Source organism: Hippocampus guttulatus, chromosome 5, assembly GCF_054856545.1.
Source record: "Hippocampus guttulatus isolate MCC_2025c chromosome 5, RoL_Hgut_1.0, whole genome shotgun sequence".
NCBI classification, from domain to species: Eukaryota; Metazoa; Chordata; class Actinopteri; order Syngnathiformes; family Syngnathidae; genus Hippocampus; species Hippocampus guttulatus.
The window spans coordinates 6357990-6376638 of NC_141265.1; the positions used below are offsets into that span (position 1 = coordinate 6357990).

The following is an 18649-nucleotide window of genomic DNA, read 5'->3' on the forward strand; positions in this document are numbered from 1 at the left end:
TTGCAGAATAAGTAGCTAGCTAGCGACTCTCTTTCAACCCTTTCAGTTCTATCATCCCTTTGAAGAGACATAAAAACTCTTTCCCTTCCCTTAAAGCTGCAGGTCTGTGTTTTAATACGGAACATGTCATTCTCCTTGCTTGATGTATAGTTTGCTTGTAAACTTCAATTTGGAGAGACATTAAACATCTGGAGGCGTTTCTTTTCCTGCCAAACCGCTTCTTGTCGAGAATTGAGGTTATTTCACTGCTGTTTAGTTTGACAAAAGAAAAGTTTCTCTTTCACGCCCCTACAACAAAATCTCAGTTTTTTACAGTTTTGTGACTGAGGCTATGTCAATCTCTGGGATTATTGTGTATCTCAAAAATCCCAACAGGTAGTGAGCGGGGTGGCATAACAACCAACCCTGCCCTCCCCCTGCACCCTGAGTCTCATTTGCAACTGCCTCACAATAGAGGAGTGTCTTTCTTTTGGGCTCCCCCCCCCCCACACCCATACTCCCCTCCTCATATGCACCCCACCTCTATGCCTTTTCTTCCGAGCGACTGTAATCTGCCCCAGTGGGAGAGAGAAAGAGAGAGAGGATGAGGATAATAAGTGAGGCAGTGAGGAGGCGGGACTGTCACGAGTGTTTATGTGTGATCTGTATGGAACATCCAGACAAGGAGTGGTCACGTGAGCTGAAGTGACAAACACAACCTCAAAGAGTTTTGATTTTTCTGGAGGAGAGCCGAATTGAGGACTTGGAATTTTGGGAATACGTCCAGAATCCAGCAGAGTCTTTTTTTTTTTTTTTTTTGGAAGTCATGGGGGGCTCCCTCAGCCAGCACGGAAAGGCTTCACCACCTCGCAAGAAGAACAGCATGTAAGAGCCTCCATTATTTCGTTGTGTGAGCTTGATGAGAATGCGCAGGAAGAGCTGAGTCATGGGAGGATGCAATTGATACAGCGGGAACGGCAGATGTCCTGACTGTCACGCTCTCCGCATTAAAACACCTTCGGATTCCTTCTCTTTTCGAGTTTGTGCAAAAAAAAAAAAAAAAAACTGCTGCCACTGGCCATGAAATATGCAGCTGACTTTTAATCATACACGTTAGGTTTATTTCTGTGTGAACGTATGATTGATTCTGTTTTATATGTTGTCATGTGGTTATAAAAGCACCAATCCACTGTACTCGCTATTTGTTTTAATCCTTCATAATGGACAGTGACTACTTTCGCTTTGTCCCAACACAGCTCATTCTCGCAGCGCTTCTTCCCAGGAGCGCTTTTAAGTCTAAAACCCGCATGTTCACTCTTCTGTGACATGTATTAATGTATATCTTAAGGCATTATGTAACATACTATTTGGTCAGTGGGTTCAGTCATGAAGAAGCAGGCGTGTTTTTATATATATAACGCAGAATAACTTGTATTTCAAAGGGAACTGACCTAGATTTAATTTATTTCAGCAGCGAGGGTAACTATGGTGTGACCTAAAAACGTACATTATGAATGCATGAGAACAAACACGATGGTTGAATTATGCATATTTATAAGAAGTTTGCAGAGGTGGAAATGAAACACACGAATGTATACTTATGGCGCAGCGTTCTTCGACAATGTTCTGATTGAGATGTTGATTTCTCAGTGTTGTCAAATATTCAGCAAAATCTCGAATAGAAATGAATTTCCTGAGCTAAATGTAGAAGCCTAGTAGGACACCACGACAGGAAGTGTGTTGCCCGACTGCTTTGTGCAGGGAAGTGTACGCAAAGCGCATGCAGGATTGGGAATTGTGTCCTCTGCTGTCCCTGCTGTAGTCAAAAACAAAAGCTCAGTTGGTGCCTTTCTGTACTGGAGCCCTCCTTCTCTTTGGTGGTCAAATGTCACCGTTTTTGACATTACTTCCTCTCAAGTACCGGTAGCTTAGAGGTACAGTATACAGTGAATCTGAACTAGAAAAAAACATGTATATTTTATAGGGAATAGTTGTGTGGGACCTTTTTCCCCAGCTAGTTGTTTTAACTGTCATGGCAAATTTCTTGTTTACTCTCACACATCTGACAAAATGTAGGCTAATCATTCAAATGAAGTTAATGTTCTCTTCGTCTCCACCCTTTCCACCTTCTTCAGAATTTATTTTTATTGTATTCTGAATATTTACCTTCATGTTGATACAAGTACAGTAGTTAAAATGTAAGGCCACTAGATAGCAGCATACTGCAATGCTTGATAGTCAACACAACAATCCACTCTCCGTTGCGCTTGTCTTCACTAGAGTCGTTCAAGCATACTTCGAAAACACTTTAACACCCCAAATACCTCACAGAAGGGGGAAAAAACTCCCACAATCAATCATATTCTATATTCTGTAACAGAAAAACTGTATACTGTACAGTAAATATGAGACCCACGCGGTCACGTGCACCGCATAATCCAGCAAGAATGCCCATCCTTAATCATCCATTCCACCGTGACTGAAAGCACCATGTGTGCTTATTCTGAGCTATTAAAGCAGCACTGACGGACGGGTCACTGCAGAGATGCGTGTGCGTGCGTGCGTGCGTGTGTGGCTCAAGAGTACGTAGCTCAGGCCCTGGTTACAGGATCACGGTATCAGTAAGAATGTGGAACCATATTATTTTTTCTGATTTCTCAAAGTCAACACTGATCAGAATAATAAAACACCTTAAGGTATTACATAAGAGCTGCTTTGCTGCCTCCCTACATTTATCGCAGTTTTTAGCTTGAAATAAAGCAGAACAATCCATTATGATTGGTGTGCGTGTGTAAATTGTTAGGTTTGTGTGCCCATAGGTATGGTTATACGAGCAAAGCACATTCACACTGGTCCGTTTTGTCAGCATGTCCTCTTCAAGACAGACAGGTTTGTCTTCTCAGCTGTCATGACTGACATAAAGAAAAACAAAAACAGAAAGGCGACAATGTCAGGAATTTGTATTCTGTATTTGCTTCACTTTCGGTGTGGGGAATAATCCCAGTCTGTGCAATTACATTCTATCAGAAACTGATGTTGACCAGTGTGACGCGTTATTTATGAGCATGTTGGCACACAAATACATGTGCGCTTACCTACCTCATCTTCCTGATTTTGAATACGTCTCATATTTACTTATGTTGTTAACAGCGTAGAAATCTTTGTTCCTGTTCACACTGTAAACATTTTGAGCCTCCCTCTTGTTAGTGAGTTATTTATTTTTCTAAGAGCGTGTTTCATCTGCCCCAGTTTCTGTGAGTGTGCGTGTGCGCGTGATGCAAACACGCAAAAGCTGCCCAGCCACTTACATAATTGAGCTATGATCAGTATGACTGAGCAGGCAGGAAAGATTTAGTCAATGTGACGCACTATTATTGTTGAATGTTGGTTTGCTTTATTGACATTGACATGCTTGCTATCTGCCCTAGATGTAGACAATAGACCCTCTGTGGCCGTTTTCCGCACATCAGTGGAGAACTAAAGGACTTCGTTAGCCGTTCACAGACCAGACAGCAGACAGACCACACTTGGAAAAGTTAGAAGAGTATGGAACATGCAAATAATAATCATAATGTTTTAATTGTTTTACTTTTCAATTGTAATGAAACGATATGAAGGCGGCCCGGTAGTCCAGTGGTTAGCACGTCGACTTCACAGTTCAGAGGAAGCGGTTTCAATTCCAGCTCCGGCCTCCCTGTGTGGAGTTTGCATGTTCTCCCCGGGCCTGCGTGGGTTTTCTCCGGGTACTCCGGTTTCCTCCCACGTTCCAAAAACATGCATGGCAGGCTGATTGAACAACCAATTGTCCCTAGGTGTGAGTGTGAGTGCGCATGGTTGTTCGTCTCTGTGTGCCCTGCGATTGGCTGGCAACCAGTTCAGGGTGTCCCCCGCCTACTGCCCGAAGACGGCTGGGATAGGCTCCAGCACCCCCCGCGACCCTAGTGAGGATTAAGCGGTTTGGAAAATGAATGAATGAATGAATGAACGATATGAACATTGGCCATGTGAAGTTATGACATGGTGGACGATATTGTTCCAATCCATTCCTGTAGGTGGTGGTGCTGCACACGCAACATTTTTTTTTAACCACACCTCCATTTTAAGTGCCGCCTCGATTTCACATCCGGTTAGGCTGTCCGTTAAATTGAAATATTTTTTTCCATGCCCTAACAAACACTCAATACAGTAAAAAAAAAAAAAGGGGGGGGCTAATTTTGGAACCAACAGACTTTGACTACACTGGACACTATTTTCTGTCCATTAAAATCCGGAGTCCACTGGTTCCATGTCTGTTAAATGAAAGTTCCACTGCACGGGTGCCCAACCAGTCGATCGCGATTGACTGGTATCCCATGGATTTTGGTGTCGTTTTTAACCCCAATGCAAGTGGACTGTAATGGTCAATAGTAATAAATTCCACAATCCACCCCATTACACCAAAATAATTGCATTCATTCTTGATCCACCCCAACACATATCCACTACTTTCCTGCTGGGGCTTCTATGGGTTTCACTACCCTGACAACCAGGGCTTTAGCTCAGGGATTGAACGAGCCAAGGCAAGCCAGTGACTGTCTTCTACTTGCGGCAGGGGAGTCAAGTGTCACACCTGGTGATTTTTAATAGCACTATGGTTGGGAATCGCAGCCCTATAGAGGCCATGAGCACTATACGGATGACATCACAGAAATGTTATTGGATGTTTTGTCATGTTGGCGATGTCATGACATCACAGTGACATCGTTGCTTTTCCGATTATGATTTCACCTTTGATTAGCGTGTTCCAAAAGGCCAACATTTTTCTATTTTAAAGCATTCACAGCTATGTTACATAACTGTTTTCATCCGATGAAAGGCGTTGGTGAGATTTTCTCCCAAGCGGCCACACAATACCGTATTATATACTGTTTTCACTTGTGGCTAGATAAATAAAAACAGAACTTCTCTCACTTGAGCTCGAGAGTGCAGTGGATTTCTATCGGATTAAAGATGTAGGCCCCCACAAAGGCACACAAGAGCGTTTGTCTCATAAGCATAGATTTTACGCTCTTTCCCATCCTGTTTGGTCATCTGTCCCGGAGTAACCCGAGTCGGTCGTCTCATGGCCTCATAAAACAGGAAGCTTTGCCTCTCGTCCTTCACAAGGAGGGGAGGAGGCACCACAAGGAAGGGAGAGGCCGACTCCTGAGGAAGTCATGCAAACATGAGGGAGCAGCAGAGCAAGCCGCGTCTGTTTGACCAGCTGATCATTCCTTTAGAGGAGGGAAGTCAGGGAGGGGAGGAGTGATCACTGATGCTCCACTAATCTGCATCACAGAGCAAAAAGCGGACGACCGAAACAGCAGCTGCAGTGGGGAAAGGAGGACACCCTTTCCCTGCACAGGATGGGAAGACCGGAGAGGAATTGACACATTTGGAGGGGTGAAAGCATCAACGACAGTTTATTTTTAGAGGAAGAAAGACTAATAACCAAACGAGAAGAAAGAGGAACCTCAGAGGCAGTCGCAGCAGCAGATTGTTTTTGGGTTGTTTTTTTTTTTTTAACTCGCAACCTTGTGCAGCGATGTCCTGGTTGTCTCCGGTGCAGTGGGCCAAATGGACATGGTCAGCGGTGACGGGGGGCTCAGGAGATGACGGGCACAATGATGACAAGTAAGAGACTCGTACTTGCAGTTGGGATGACACAAAGTAAAAATAGAGGCGGGTGGGCTACAGGTCCGCCTGCTTGGGAAGGACGTCTCATTTGGACTTTGTGTTAACGTGATGCCTTAGTCTGCTTGACAGGTGGATCCACACACAAAAGCACACACGCGGATGCTGACGGTTAAAAGCAGATTATTTGCAATCCAAGGTTTTACTTTAGAATCACGATTGTCTTAATTTGTAAATTGCTGTTTTATCACACTCAACTTTACGTGTGGTAACTAATTTTAAGTTAAAGTGGATGTGACAGTCTCTGTTATTAAGTGCATAAAGGGAGAGCTGTGCAGTCTCTCTTTGATTGCAGAAAGTTGGGGGATGGTTAAGGGGGAACCGCGGTTTCCAATCCTTTAGTTTTTTTCCCCCCCATCCACTTCTAGTTTCTAAGTAACCATCCAAGATCGCAACCATTGGGGCCATCACTGGGATAGGCTCCAATTTGTGTGTGTGTGTCAGAGAGAGGGGTGGGGGACAGGGGAGTGTAAGTGTGAGAGAGAGCGAGAGAGAGAAAAAGTGTTTGTGTATATTGGATGTGAGGCTGGTGTATGTATATTAAAGTTAGCTGTCGAAGGTGCAAGTTTGTATCGGGAGTGTGGTTGGGTTTGGCTGTGGCAGCTCTGTTTCGAGAACTGTTTTTCATTAGTGTGTGGGTGTTTTGATGTATTTTCATGCGTGGGCACACTTGCGTTTTCCCACATCGACTCTCAACTCTTTCACTCCCTTCCTTTCTACACCCACCACTGTTGAGGCAGCCAAAAGACGGAAAGTGTTTTGTGTGTGTGTGTGTGTGTGTGTGCGTGTGTGTGTGTGTGTGTGCATATCCTTATTGAGGGGTAAAGGATGCAGGTGGTCTGCCTGGACCCTCGGCTCTATTTCCTTACCCCCCGCCACGGCCCAACACTCTTAATCAAGAAAGTGTACTTAATGTCTTTTTCTGCTATTACCTTGAGATTTTTGTTGGTGTTTTTTTTGGGGGGGCGGAGTTTTGTTGAGTTACAAAAAGGTCAGCAGAAGGAAAGATACTAGCATCAGAAACTTGGTTTCTACATTTACTGTATGTTCCTTACATCTTAAGAATGCTTCAGAGGTGACTTTCCCGGCCTGCTTGATACATGTGTAACCATTTTTGGTGGCAAGAAATATTGTCAGAATGTCGTTATCTATGGCCTACGGCTTCTGCACAGTTCTGTTATGAATGAGCGATTTGTTCCTGTCTATATCACACGACCAACATGCCACAGCAAATAAAAGGTCATTTCTCTTTATAGTTCAGACTCTGAAGGGACCTACGAGACCCCAGAAGCAGAGTCTCCAGGCGTTGTGAAACTGCTGAGTCAGCTGGACAACTCAACGCATACAGGTACAGTACCGCAATTATTCCGCTTCTCTTAACTCACATTCTTGTGAAACTTATCTCTGTTTTTTATCGACATTGTAATTATGCTGCCAAATGAAACATTTGTTTTTATTGTTGCTTTGCCCACAAAGTGCTTTGAAATCACGCAACTCAATCTGATCGCTATTTACACATCTAATGAATAAACCATTTAAGATAAGAAAACCTTTATTAGTCTCGCAATGGAGAAATTCCCGATTCGCAGCAGCAAAGTTATGAAAGGAAGAAGTAGAACAACAAAATATAGGAGCTGCTGGAAAGGCAGCCACTCTCGCTGTGCCATTTTGAAGTCAAAATAACAAAAATAACACAACACAACACATAGGACACAGACAGTCGTGCAATCTTCACCACTTTTCTGCATACACTTTGTTGTCTGAAGCAGTTCTAGATGAAAGAGGAGAGGATCAAAGTGTCCTTTCACCAGTGGATCAGAGACGTCATGCTGAAAATGTGCACACGTCTGCTACAAGCTAGGTTTTGAAAGCAAACACGAAGCTGTAGCGTCCATTGGCGAAAAGAGATTAGTTCACTTCTCCTGTCCCACGTAATCCGCTTCAAACTCCAAGCCGCGACTCCCAGTTCCAAATCCGCATCGGCGCTCCGCGCTAACGCTCCTTTCTTCTCATCGTCGGCTCCTCAAGCCTTACATCCATCCAGCCGCAGACCGTTCAACAGCACCGATCTCTCCGCTGTACAAAGCGGGGCTGTGAAAAATGCTGCCCATTACAGGCGCAAGACACAAGCGCCCCGGGACTGTCCAGCAACGACGGTCAAATGGCGCCGACATTCTTCCCAGTCAAAAACAGTGCTGGTATACCCATGCTGCCGAGAGGGCGCAACCACCAAGCACATTTTTACATTTGATTATGTAAAAGTATTACATCACTTCCCAGTGTGACTTCATTTGAATTCTTCCACTTTTTTTGCTTAAATTTAGGGAGTACCGTCAATCTATTAAAAAAAAAGTTTATTGGGTGAAACCATTATATGTACTAATATGTTGTTGTAATATTGAATAATATGTGATCTTTTTTAAAAACAAATAATGATACATGCTTCTATCGACCTACCCAGTAAATACTGACCAACCTACCGGCACCCACCTACAAGAGAGAGTACACGGCTACATGCTGTACTGCCCGGAAGCCAATCGTAGAGCACATTTCGAGAAACGACAACAACCAAACATTTACACTCACAGTGACACCGCTTTGCCGTCACGGCTTCCCTCAGAGGTTCCGTTACGACGGTGAAAACAAACAATTAGTTACAGATAATTGTCTTACATGATAAACAACATACGGGTGGATTACTACTTTTGAAATCAGAGTCAACGATTGTTCAAGTTACTGTAAAAAGTGTAGCAAAAAATTCTTGCAAAACCTCAACGTTATTTTTGAATACTCATGTCAAGGGTCATGGAAGTTGACCCACTTGATTTGCTTTTGCGGGCCGCATAAAATGATGCGGTGGGCCGGATCTCACCCCCGTGCCTCGAGTTTAATATATGTTATTGAGAGTCTTAAGTGAAGCCAGCATGCATGTTTTTGGAACATGGGTGGAAGCCAAAGTACTGGATAGAAGGACCTGAGTTGAGATTCGAATGCAAAAATCACGTGGCTGTGTGGCACACATGCTAACCACTATTTCACTGTGGTGCCATAATTGTTAGCTTACTTATCCATATACTGTATATTTTTGTTCCTAGAATGTTCGACGCTGAATACGTCATCACTGCATTTTAAATATCAGTGTAACAGCTTTACAGATGCCATGTCAGATCTGCGGTTCGTTTTGAGGTGGTACCAGTCCTAGTAAACAATTTCATGAAGGGGATAAAATTAGGCATCGATTCAACATATGCTAATAAAGTGCCCGCCGAATGATTCGGGCATGGCGCCGACCTGAGCATTGGCCATTATTTGAATTGATACAGTATCTTTGATTAGGAAGCTGTACCTAATGAGGTGTATGACGACTGTTCGTATTGAACTCTCTTCAGTGTAAAAAGACTATCCCACCATTGGAAGACTAGAATGACAAAGGAAATACTGTTCGGATAAATTATAGTCGGCTTTTGAATATATTTGTAGAAATTGGCCACACTTATCAGATCATAAAATCAATCTGTCAGCCTGCCTTTCTGTCACATGCACTTCAAAATACACTACACTGATGCACAAGGTTGTCTTTATTAAGAAATATGTGTGTACTATAATTATTACTCTGATGCCTCCCAGGGTACATGTGATTATTTTTATTGATATGGAAACATTCTGTTCTTATTTCGCACTGCCTTGTTTTCTTGTCTCCTTCTTCAATTAGCTAAGAAAAGGCAATAAAAGCCTGTTGTTGACGTTGCTCGGCCACATGGTGCCGTGAACTCTGTCTGACTAGGTGGGGCTCCTCACAACAGCTGTTCCCTCTCAAAAGGGCGCGAGTGCCTGAGAGAGTGCCGATTTTGGGCTGCACATAAAGTCGCACATTAAGGAACCTTCTACTGTGAGATGCTGAATGTTACTCACTCAGGATGAGTGTGACAGAGTTCTTTTATTCTCATAGTGTATACTCTTCACGTTCTGTCTGAGTGAGTGAAGGGGAGTATTTTTACCATAGTTTCTGTGCTCCGCAAATGAGAAGTATGACTCAAGTGAGGTCGGTCTGCTGTGGTCGTTAGCTTGCCGTTAACAGGATGTGAGGGTTATATGCGAGGAAGCCTGCAGTCATTTTAAGTGTTCTAACAGGAGAAGGGAGCGTCACCACTTATGGGTCAAATGCCAGGATGACAAATAAAAGCATTATATAACCAAGGACAAGTGGACAATAATGTGGTTTGCACATCAATGACCATAATGTTCGGAACATCTGCCCAAATCCTATTCCAAAGCTTTACAAAAATAATAATGCTCAGTTTTTCAGCCTTATTGATTGAGAGTCAGAGAAGTAGTAATAAAACATAATGTTGTAAATATCTGCCACTGTGATGCAGTGCAGCGATGACGTGGACAGCGAGTGTAAAACATGTTACGTAAGAACTGTTTTTCTCTCTTTGCTGTAGACCAAGTTGTCGATGAGAATTCCAGCCTGGATGAGGTTGACACCCTCAACAACCTGACTGGCTCATCCCCCAACAACAACAGCCTTGGCCTGAACCAGAACCTCAATCTGACTTTAACACCCAAGATCTCATGCCACCCAGACACCGCATCACCAGCGCAGCGACCTCCATCTCTACCGGTCCACTCCCCGCTGAACACACCGGATCCTTCGGAGGTGGATGATGAGGCGCCCGTGATCTCTAACCTGAGCCCCGACTCAAACCTGGCCCCCAGCCATGACCTCTCCGTGCATCACGACTTGCTCAATGGCAATGTGAACTTCGATTGTGCAAAGCCCGCCTGCTACCAGGAGGGAAGCATTATTACGTGAGTAAAATAGAAATGTTCCCATTGTACCAACTTCCAGTTACTGTCGAGTCCTCCCACTGGACTGTGACTCACATTTTCGAGCTGAACAAACACAGCTTTGTCTCTAATGGCTGAAGGGAACACGCAAGAATGCACGTTATTGTGTGCAGTGAACCTGAGCTCATCAAAGTGTGTGTTTGCTTTTTGTGTACCTCTGAACGCGGCAGTTCCAGCAGCTCATACACCTGCACTATCAAACAAGAATTAGAACAACATCCATCCAGCCATCCATCCACCCCGAGTTTGGACACCCATGAACTAGAGCAGGGGTCGGCAACCCAAAACGTTGAAAGAGCCATATTGGACCAAAAAAAAAGAAAAACAAATGTGTCTGGAGCCGCAACAAATTAAAAGCCTTAGAAAGAAGGCAACACACGCTGTATATAACTATATTAGCTAAGTTGGCTACAAATACACAATGAGCCTTCCCGATTAACCTTCGTAGCTGACGTGTACCTTTTTAAAATGCTTCTCTCAGTCCTTCAGATTGTCATTCTTTGCCAGTTCCCTCTGTGAATTGGACATGAAACGCCGTTTCTGTTTACAACAGCCACCTGCCGGGCATCCCACCCTGCTAATAGAAACGTGTGTCGCAGGCTATGACGCAAATCTTCGTTGACAGAAATGTTGAAATGTAATATTTATTTGACACAATTTTACAGCATCGGAAAATGTTAAGAAGGTTTGTCCTCCTACAGAAACCATATTCAAACAAAAAATATATTTTCACTCCCCCATTTTTTTCCATTTTCAAACATTTTTTAAAAGCTCCAGGGAGCCACTAGGGGGTGCTAAAGAGCCACATGCGGCTCCGGAGCCGCGGGTTGCCGACCCCCGAACTACAGGGAATAAAACTGCACCTTCCACGTGCCTTATGTCAAGAGTGCTGACATGTATATTGTAATTAGAAGATAACATTTAAATTTTCCATCCATCCATTTTCCAAACCGCTTATCCATAACTGGGAAACTTAAAACTGTAAAAGGTAATTTCTCAGGGTGACGTGCACATGAGAGATACTCAGATGGGCAATTAACATGCGCAGGTGTTTGTAATTGGATGAGTGGATGTTCTCTTTTGCTTGTTGTTGACTCCAGAGGACAGCGTGACAAATTAAGTGTCTCTTGGTCTCGACTTTATTACCAGCGTCTCCAGCCCGCATTTTGTTTAGTTCCTCTTTTTTGATTTGTGACTCATGGCTTGATCATCACATCTGATCATGCAGAGTGAGGAATTCCCACCGGCAGGCCCTGTTCCATAGTAATTTGTATATTTATTTGGGGGCGTGGAGAGAGAGCCTGGTACTTGAACACGTGTGGTCAATTTGACACTGATTGACATTTATGAAAGGAATGTGCTTGATTTCCTGCGTACGCACAGATTCAAAACATTGGATTTTTTTTGTGCAATCTTGACATATGTACAGTATATATAGGCCCCTTGTGTCCATCCCAACTTTATTTGGGCAAACGGCAAACTCCACCCTGGACTGGTTGTCAATCAATCAGCATTATTGAGAGAGATGATCCACACTCAGTCATACCATCACTGAGTGGGAACTGAATGTATGCTGCCCACATGCAAGTCAGGCAAGTAAACCTCTTTGCTGTCAGTGACTACTATAATACAGTAGTTGAATTTTGAAAATATTCACCTTTCATGATGGCAGGGAATTTTAAAAACCTCTGTCACTGCAATGCATTACATTTATAAAGTACAGTCACAGCAACAAAAATTATAACTATATTGAGAGTGGGCGATATCTACGTGAAAGCAGAACTTTTGATTGTGTGAGTGTAGGTAATTAAGTGTCCTGCACGTTTATCGAGTGAGTGTTAAGGGGCAACTGCTTATTTGGTGTGGCAAAATTCTTCACAATGCTCCAAATGCCTTCCCGCAGGATTGAATCCGATTCCAAAAGACTAAAGATGATTATAACGAGTGACACATTAAAGGTTTTATAAAATATTATAATTGAGAGGGCTTTGTATTTATTGTAAATTATTACTTTCGATTTATATGTTAATCCTATGGTGGCGTTTTAGTGACCTTGACACGTCTTTCGTGCTTGGCTGTTAACGTGTGGAAATGTAAATTTTCTTCCTCTTGTGGTTTGATTGTGTTGTGCCTCTATTAAACAAAAACGAAATCGGCCTCCCCATCAGACAAATCACTATTTGAAGTGGTGTAAATTCACATTTACGCTACACAGTCCCACCACAAGAGGGAGCCACTCAACAGGTTGAGTCAATTTAATCTAAATTTATTTACAGAGCATTTTTAAAACCACTTTTATAAAGGTTCCGAATATTATCGTTCCTGGCGTTAAGAAAGTCATCTCTAAACTCGGGTAACGTATATTTCTAAAATGTTGCAATTAATATTTGTCCCATAATATTAAAATATCTACAGTAGTTATGAAGCTCCAGCACGCCCGCGACCACAGTGAGGATAAGCATTTCAGAAAATGGATGGACGGATGGATAGTTTTATATTGCTGGCAATGGGAATCTTGCTGGCCTAAAATTCACAAATGAAATCTTATATCTTGAAGAGATTAAGAATGTGTTCACTTTGATTTACATTTTTCTTTTGTTTATCCATTTATTAAACGTATGTGTTTATAATGGCTTATCATTCCATCTAACGATCAGGGTTTTTACACTCGAGCACATAGCATCTGAGAAATTCCCATTTCCTGTCATCTTTTATGTCCAAGGTAATGTTCTCTTTTTTTCAAATTCACTTTGCTTTTGTCGATGTTAATGTTCAGCAACTCGAGTAAAGTAAAGCCGGAGCAGCCGACGCAGAAGGACCTCGGTGGGCAGGTGAGGATGGCTGTGCTTAGTAGCAACATCACAAGGTTGTATTCTTTTTGTATTACTGATCGTGTTTGGTCTTGATAAAGGATGATCATGGCGACCATGCTACTGATGAGGAAAAGTTGGCCAGCAGTACATGTGTCAAAGACAAGGACCAAAGCGGTGAGCAAATAAATCAATTCATTATCACTTAACAGCATTCATTTGTTCTTCCATTTTCAGTTCCTTTTGGCAAAATGACCATTTGTCCAAATACTTTTGTCTGGTAAATAACTCCCATTATTCCTCCCGTAGCGGTCGGCTGTTGTCCTCGGATCAGATCGGTTTTAAAGTTTAGTCGAAATGCTTCAGCTCCCCCACATGTCCCGGGTACAAACAATCTGTCGATCATTCCAGTGAGAAGGTCATTAGTCCTTACTGTTACACATACAGCCAACATAAATGATTAACAGGAGCTACTTCGTTGTGCTGCAGGAATACACTGTGAGTCATGTGCGCCGTGACTGTGCCGTGCAGTCAGCGCTTATCTGCTTGAGAGACAAACAAGACGTGTCTTGCCATGTAAACATACTTTCTCAGAAGATAACATGGAAAAAGAACCCTTTGTTTGGACTCGTAAAAAAACACCACTTTTCAAGAAACCTGAATACACAGTAGATTACATAAAATCTGCATACATCTTTTAAACCCATTACCGTATTTCAGTGCGTAAGTGATATTTTTGGGGGGGAAATTAATTTTTCAAAAACCGAGACCAAGGATAGTAGAGCTTGGACCTGCACCGAAAATCCACGTTCCCCAATCGTGGGTGTACAGTATTTGGAAATATGCTCTGAGCGCGCACCGCTTCACTACGACCGTTTGGAACCTCAGAGTGTTGTTCAAATGTGCCATTCAGTTATTCAGAGTGACCCCAAAAAGGAGTGCCAGAGCCCAGTGCCCCAGGCGACAGGAACAGTTCAAGCACAATCTGCTAATTTGTTTGGAATATAGGCTGTATTCAAAAATTAATGGGAGGGGAGCGCACTCTTCATCTCCGAACACAAACAATCTGAGTGATATTAGGGTGTCAGTGTCAATTTTCAATTGGACCCGGTGTTGACAGCAGTGAACAAGTTCCAGTTGGGTTTGAAACTTCGCTTCTAACTATGGAAACATTTTTCTTTTTAATTTACCGGTAACTCATTCAGTACCAGCCAATTCTAGACCAAGTCTGAAAAGACGTTTAAAAACGTCTTTGGAAGTGAATGAGTTAATATGGCATGCTATAACTCGAATCCCTCGACCCGTGGAATGGAAAAAGAGGGCTTGCCCGAAAAACACAGGTCAGGGAAATACTGTCCACAGCTTGTAATAGATCCACCTTCACCGCTATTTTATTCAAGGATATATGACTGCAAAGCTCTAGTGTTTGTAACCAATGTGAAATGATCTCTTTCAGCCCAAATTTGCCACGTGTCTTCCACACCAGAAGAACCAGACAGCTGCACACCGGTGAGAACTGCGCCTATGGGATTTATTTGATTGATTTTCTGAATTCATGAAAAAGTCGCATCATGTTTGCACTAAAGATAATCTTGGTGGTCTCAAATGCAAGTAGTGAAGCGATAGCTACAATACACTTCACAAAGATGGCCGCACTTACACTTGTTACCACAGGATAATGACCTATGTGTCTCATGGTAGGAAATCTGAGTTCCTCTGATCAGGTGACAAATGGATTATGATTATCACTCGGGTGATTAGAAAGGGCCTTTTTTAATCCCAAGCAAGGGCAGAGGCTGCAAGGTGGGGGGAGGGGGGTGGACAAGGCTGAGAGGTGAGCAAGGTGTGTAGTGTAGAAAGGTTTGAGGGACAAGTTTGGTTTACAGTAAATATTAATTTCTTCAAGGAATTAAAGTCCTTTTTTGTTGTCTGATTTAGATGTCTGTCTGATCAAGATCCACTGTTTGGACAGTGGATCTTGAAACCGGTTTACTTTCTCTGTTCATGATACGAAATGAGGTCCCACACTATGTTTAGATACCGTTCGTGCCCATATGCTGAATTAAGCAACTGTTTGGTTTTCCCTCTTCCCCCAGCACAATGAAGACCCGAGTACGTGGAAGAACAAATCAGGAGGAAGTAGCATGCAGAAAACGGGAAACGAGGTGCTGAACTCCATCTGCATCAGCGAGGAGGAGAAAAATGCTGTTCTAACCCTGATCAGAGAGGAGGTAGCTTTTATCAGCTTGTGTGCATGTTCTGTTTTCGATCACACCCAATGAGGTTTTTTGTTTTTTTTTGAAGATTATTACTAAAGAGGCGGAAGTGAACGACTGGAAGAGGAAGTATGAAAACAGCAGACAGGAAGTCAATGAGATGAGGTGAGGAAGACACAGACACAGACAGACCGACCGGCAATCAAAATGTTTTGTGCTTTTACAGAAAAATTGTTGCAGAGTATGAGAAGACAATTGCTCAGATGATTGGTGAGTTAGTCCAAACTATTTAGACAAGAAAGCATTCAAAAGTAAAGCTGGAACAAACCATTGCATTTTCTGATTTGCCTGCAGGAATAATGTGCTTGCTTGTTCATTGTTTCTTAGTAACGTTTTCTCGAATCATTGATTTTGATCATTCCTTCCCTCAGAGGATGAGCAGAGAAACAGCCTGAGCTCCCAGAAGGCTCTGCATGCTGTAACCATGGAGAAAGAGGCGGCGTTGACAGACCTCAACTCAACAGAACGCTCGTTGTCTGATATTTTTCGGCGCTATGAGAACATGAAGAGCACCCTTGAAGGCTTTAAGAAAGTAAATTGTCATTTTTGTCCATTTTCATACCTCACACCCAGCAGGTCTGTCACACATAAGATATCATTTGACTGTAGTTGATTTTGCTATGAGGTGACAGTGTGACACTGTGCTTCCCAGAGAGTAGTTTAGGGAGCAGTAGGATTTCAATTCCATGCTCAGGGAGGTCAGTAGTGAGGACCTGGTCTGGTCGAAGCACAGATGGAGTCTTCCCTGGAATTATAATCAGTGGTCATGTAAGAGGTCAAAAAACAAAGGAAAGCCAAAGTAGTCTCACAATCTCTGCTTCACCCCCAGCTCCTGTTTGAAATAACCTTGGTGTGACATGGCTTTTGAAATACATCGATTTGTTTGCCTCCCGTCCATGATTCTAAACAAAAGGACTATGGTGACCCGAAGGGGTCAAAACCAGTACGAGTCAAAAGATTTGTGCCAGAAGCTGGCAGTCCATTTGGCAAGCAGGCAGAGCCATTTTTCTTCATGTCACGCCACAAATTTGTTTCCCAGGATTTTGGTTTCTCAACATGGAGCAATGAATCATTTCTTCCTTAAAGCGCAAAAGGAAAAAAAAAACCCAACATACACTACTCAGGTTTCTTGGAGCAGAGGGCTCTGGTGCTCCACACAGTACAACGGAAAGAGATGGGGAAAAATGCACGGAGTCAAATAATTCTGCAATTGTCATGGGTCCTTCCTCTACAGAATGAAGAGGTGCTGAAAAAATGTGCTCAGGAGTATCTGGCCAGAGTCAAGCAGGAGGAGCAGAGGTACCAGACACTTAAAGTCCACGCAGAGGAGAAGCTGGACAAGTAAGACACCTGCCTGAAACAAAATGTGCCCTTAACAAGTGAGATGTTGCTGCGGAAAAATGAATACGCCCCCCCCCCCCCACTTTGAACGGCCTGACCCCCCCACTCAGGGCCAATGAAGAGATCGCACAGGTGCGCGCTAAGGCAGGCTCGGAAAGCTTGGCGCTGACTGCCAGCCTGAGGAAGGAGCAAATGAAGAACGAATCTCTGGAACAAGCCCTGCAGCAGAAGGCAAGCTGGCCCGAGCCGATAATGCCTCACTTTTTGCTTGTCAAATGAACACGTTGTCATTCCGTTGGCTTTGTGCCACAGAATCAAGAGATTGAGGAGCTCACAAAGATCTGCGATGAGCTCATTGCCAAAATGGGAACAATCGACTGAGACAAGCATCCTGTGGTTCGGTCATGACAACTGTGCATGCCTCCAGCCAACGAGATGTCCAAGCTCCCCCCCCAGCCTGCCCCTGAAGCTGCCTCCACACAGGTGTCTCCGACGGCTTCCTGTTTCTGAGCTCATGCTGCAAGGAACTTTTTTTTTTTTTTTTTTTCCACATGTAGTCGTCCATTTTGATTGCATTTCGTGGACTCCTCGTGTTTTTTTTGGGGGCTATTCCTGCCAGTGGACAACAACAATGACGCGCTTGTGGTTCAATTTGAAATCCCCAACAGCTTAACGGCGTAAATGTAATGCAACTCCTACTGCAGGGTGATAATGTATTGAAGGCAGGCTGTGCTGTGGTCACTTTTGACTTGAAGCGTGCTTGGAGAAACGCGGACAAAGGTTGTTTTATGTTAAAGCAACAATCTGAATAATTTATTCTTCTGAACGGCTCTTGGCATCAGATGGTTAGGAAGGCTGCACAATGACGAGAGAGATTGGCTCAAGGTGGATTATGGTTCAGGTGGACAATAGCATCTGAATGGCTTTGGACTGCTTTCCACCGCTTCAAATCTTCTACAACTTCACTACAGCATTGAGATTGCACAGCATTTGATTAGAAAAATAAAAATGCAGACGATCAATAATTTCCCTGTGGATTTTTTTTTTTTTTTAATTACCAGTGCCATTTTCTTTTCCTGTCACTGTAGCATTAGCTAGATTGGAACTCGAGAGCGAGACCCAATATGGCTCAGCACTAAATTTACACCATCATCGATGACTAGCTCCTGCGCGTATCTCAATATAGAAATTAAGACAAACGATTTATCAAGCAATGTTTATAGCAATAACTACAACAGCGCAGACCTTTAACAAAAGGTCAGTTGATGCTGAAATTGCAAATATTAAATTCCTCTAACTCTTGTCGGGGGCATAGTACCACTGCCAATTGCTTTTTTTGTTATGATTACATTCTTACACTGTTTAATTCTGGGTTAATGCAAACTGACATTGATCAGTCCACTATTAATCGTATTACCGGTCTGTTCTGTATGCTTTCACTTTCATGTTTACAACTGCACTCGCAACCAGGGTGTGTTTTAGTTCATGCCACTCTTTCCTGGTCACACTTTGCTAGCTTGTTTTTTTTTTTTGTTTTTTTTTTGGTTTAAATGTGAATGCAAATAATCCCCAAAAAGCACCGAACATGAAATGAGATTCTTTGTTTAAATAAAAAGACTAACCAGAACTTGATGTGAGCTTTGTAAAGTCCTAGCGCAAACCTACGAATGTACCACATTG

At 43.1% G+C, this 18649-nt stretch overlaps 1 protein-coding gene across 2 annotated transcripts; it reads left to right on the forward strand.

Annotated features, from left to right (window-relative positions):
• The first annotated feature begins 17 nt into the window (after positions 1–17).
• On the forward strand, positions 18–18596 carry LOC147204784 (transforming acidic coiled-coil-containing protein 1-like). Of its 2 annotated transcripts, none has more exons than XM_086110428.1 (13): positions 18–864; positions 6948–7039; positions 10137–10503; positions 13319–13373; positions 13454–13529; positions 14809–14861; positions 15449–15583; positions 15657–15733; positions 15795–15838; positions 16000–16160; positions 16863–16969; positions 17080–17200; positions 17282–18596. In XM_086110428.1, the coding sequence occupies exons 1-13, from the start codon at positions 806–808 to the stop codon at positions 17348–17350; spliced, it is 1416 nt and encodes a 471-aa protein (XP_085966554.1). In that variant the 5' UTR covers positions 18–805; the 3' UTR covers positions 17351–18596. The 2 variants fall into 2 exon arrangements, with proteins under 2 accessions (XP_085966554.1, XP_085966553.1); XM_086110427.1 differs by lacking the exon at positions 18–864 and adding an exon at positions 5246–5631.
• The last annotated feature ends 53 nt before the right edge of the window (positions 18597–18649 follow it).

Coding starts and splice junctions, on each gene's coding strand:
- LOC147204784 (XM_086110427.1), top strand. CDS start 5,543: ATGTCCTGGTTGTCTCCGGTGCAGTGGGCCAAATGGACATGGTCAGCG. Junction 5,632..6,947: donor GACGGGCACAATGATGACAA/GTAAGAGACTCG, acceptor TTCTCTTTATAG/TTCAGACTCTGAAGGGACCT. Junction 15,584..15,656: donor TAACCCTGATCAGAGAGGAG/GTAGCTTTTATC, acceptor TTTTTTTTGAAG/ATTATTACTAAAGAGGCGGA.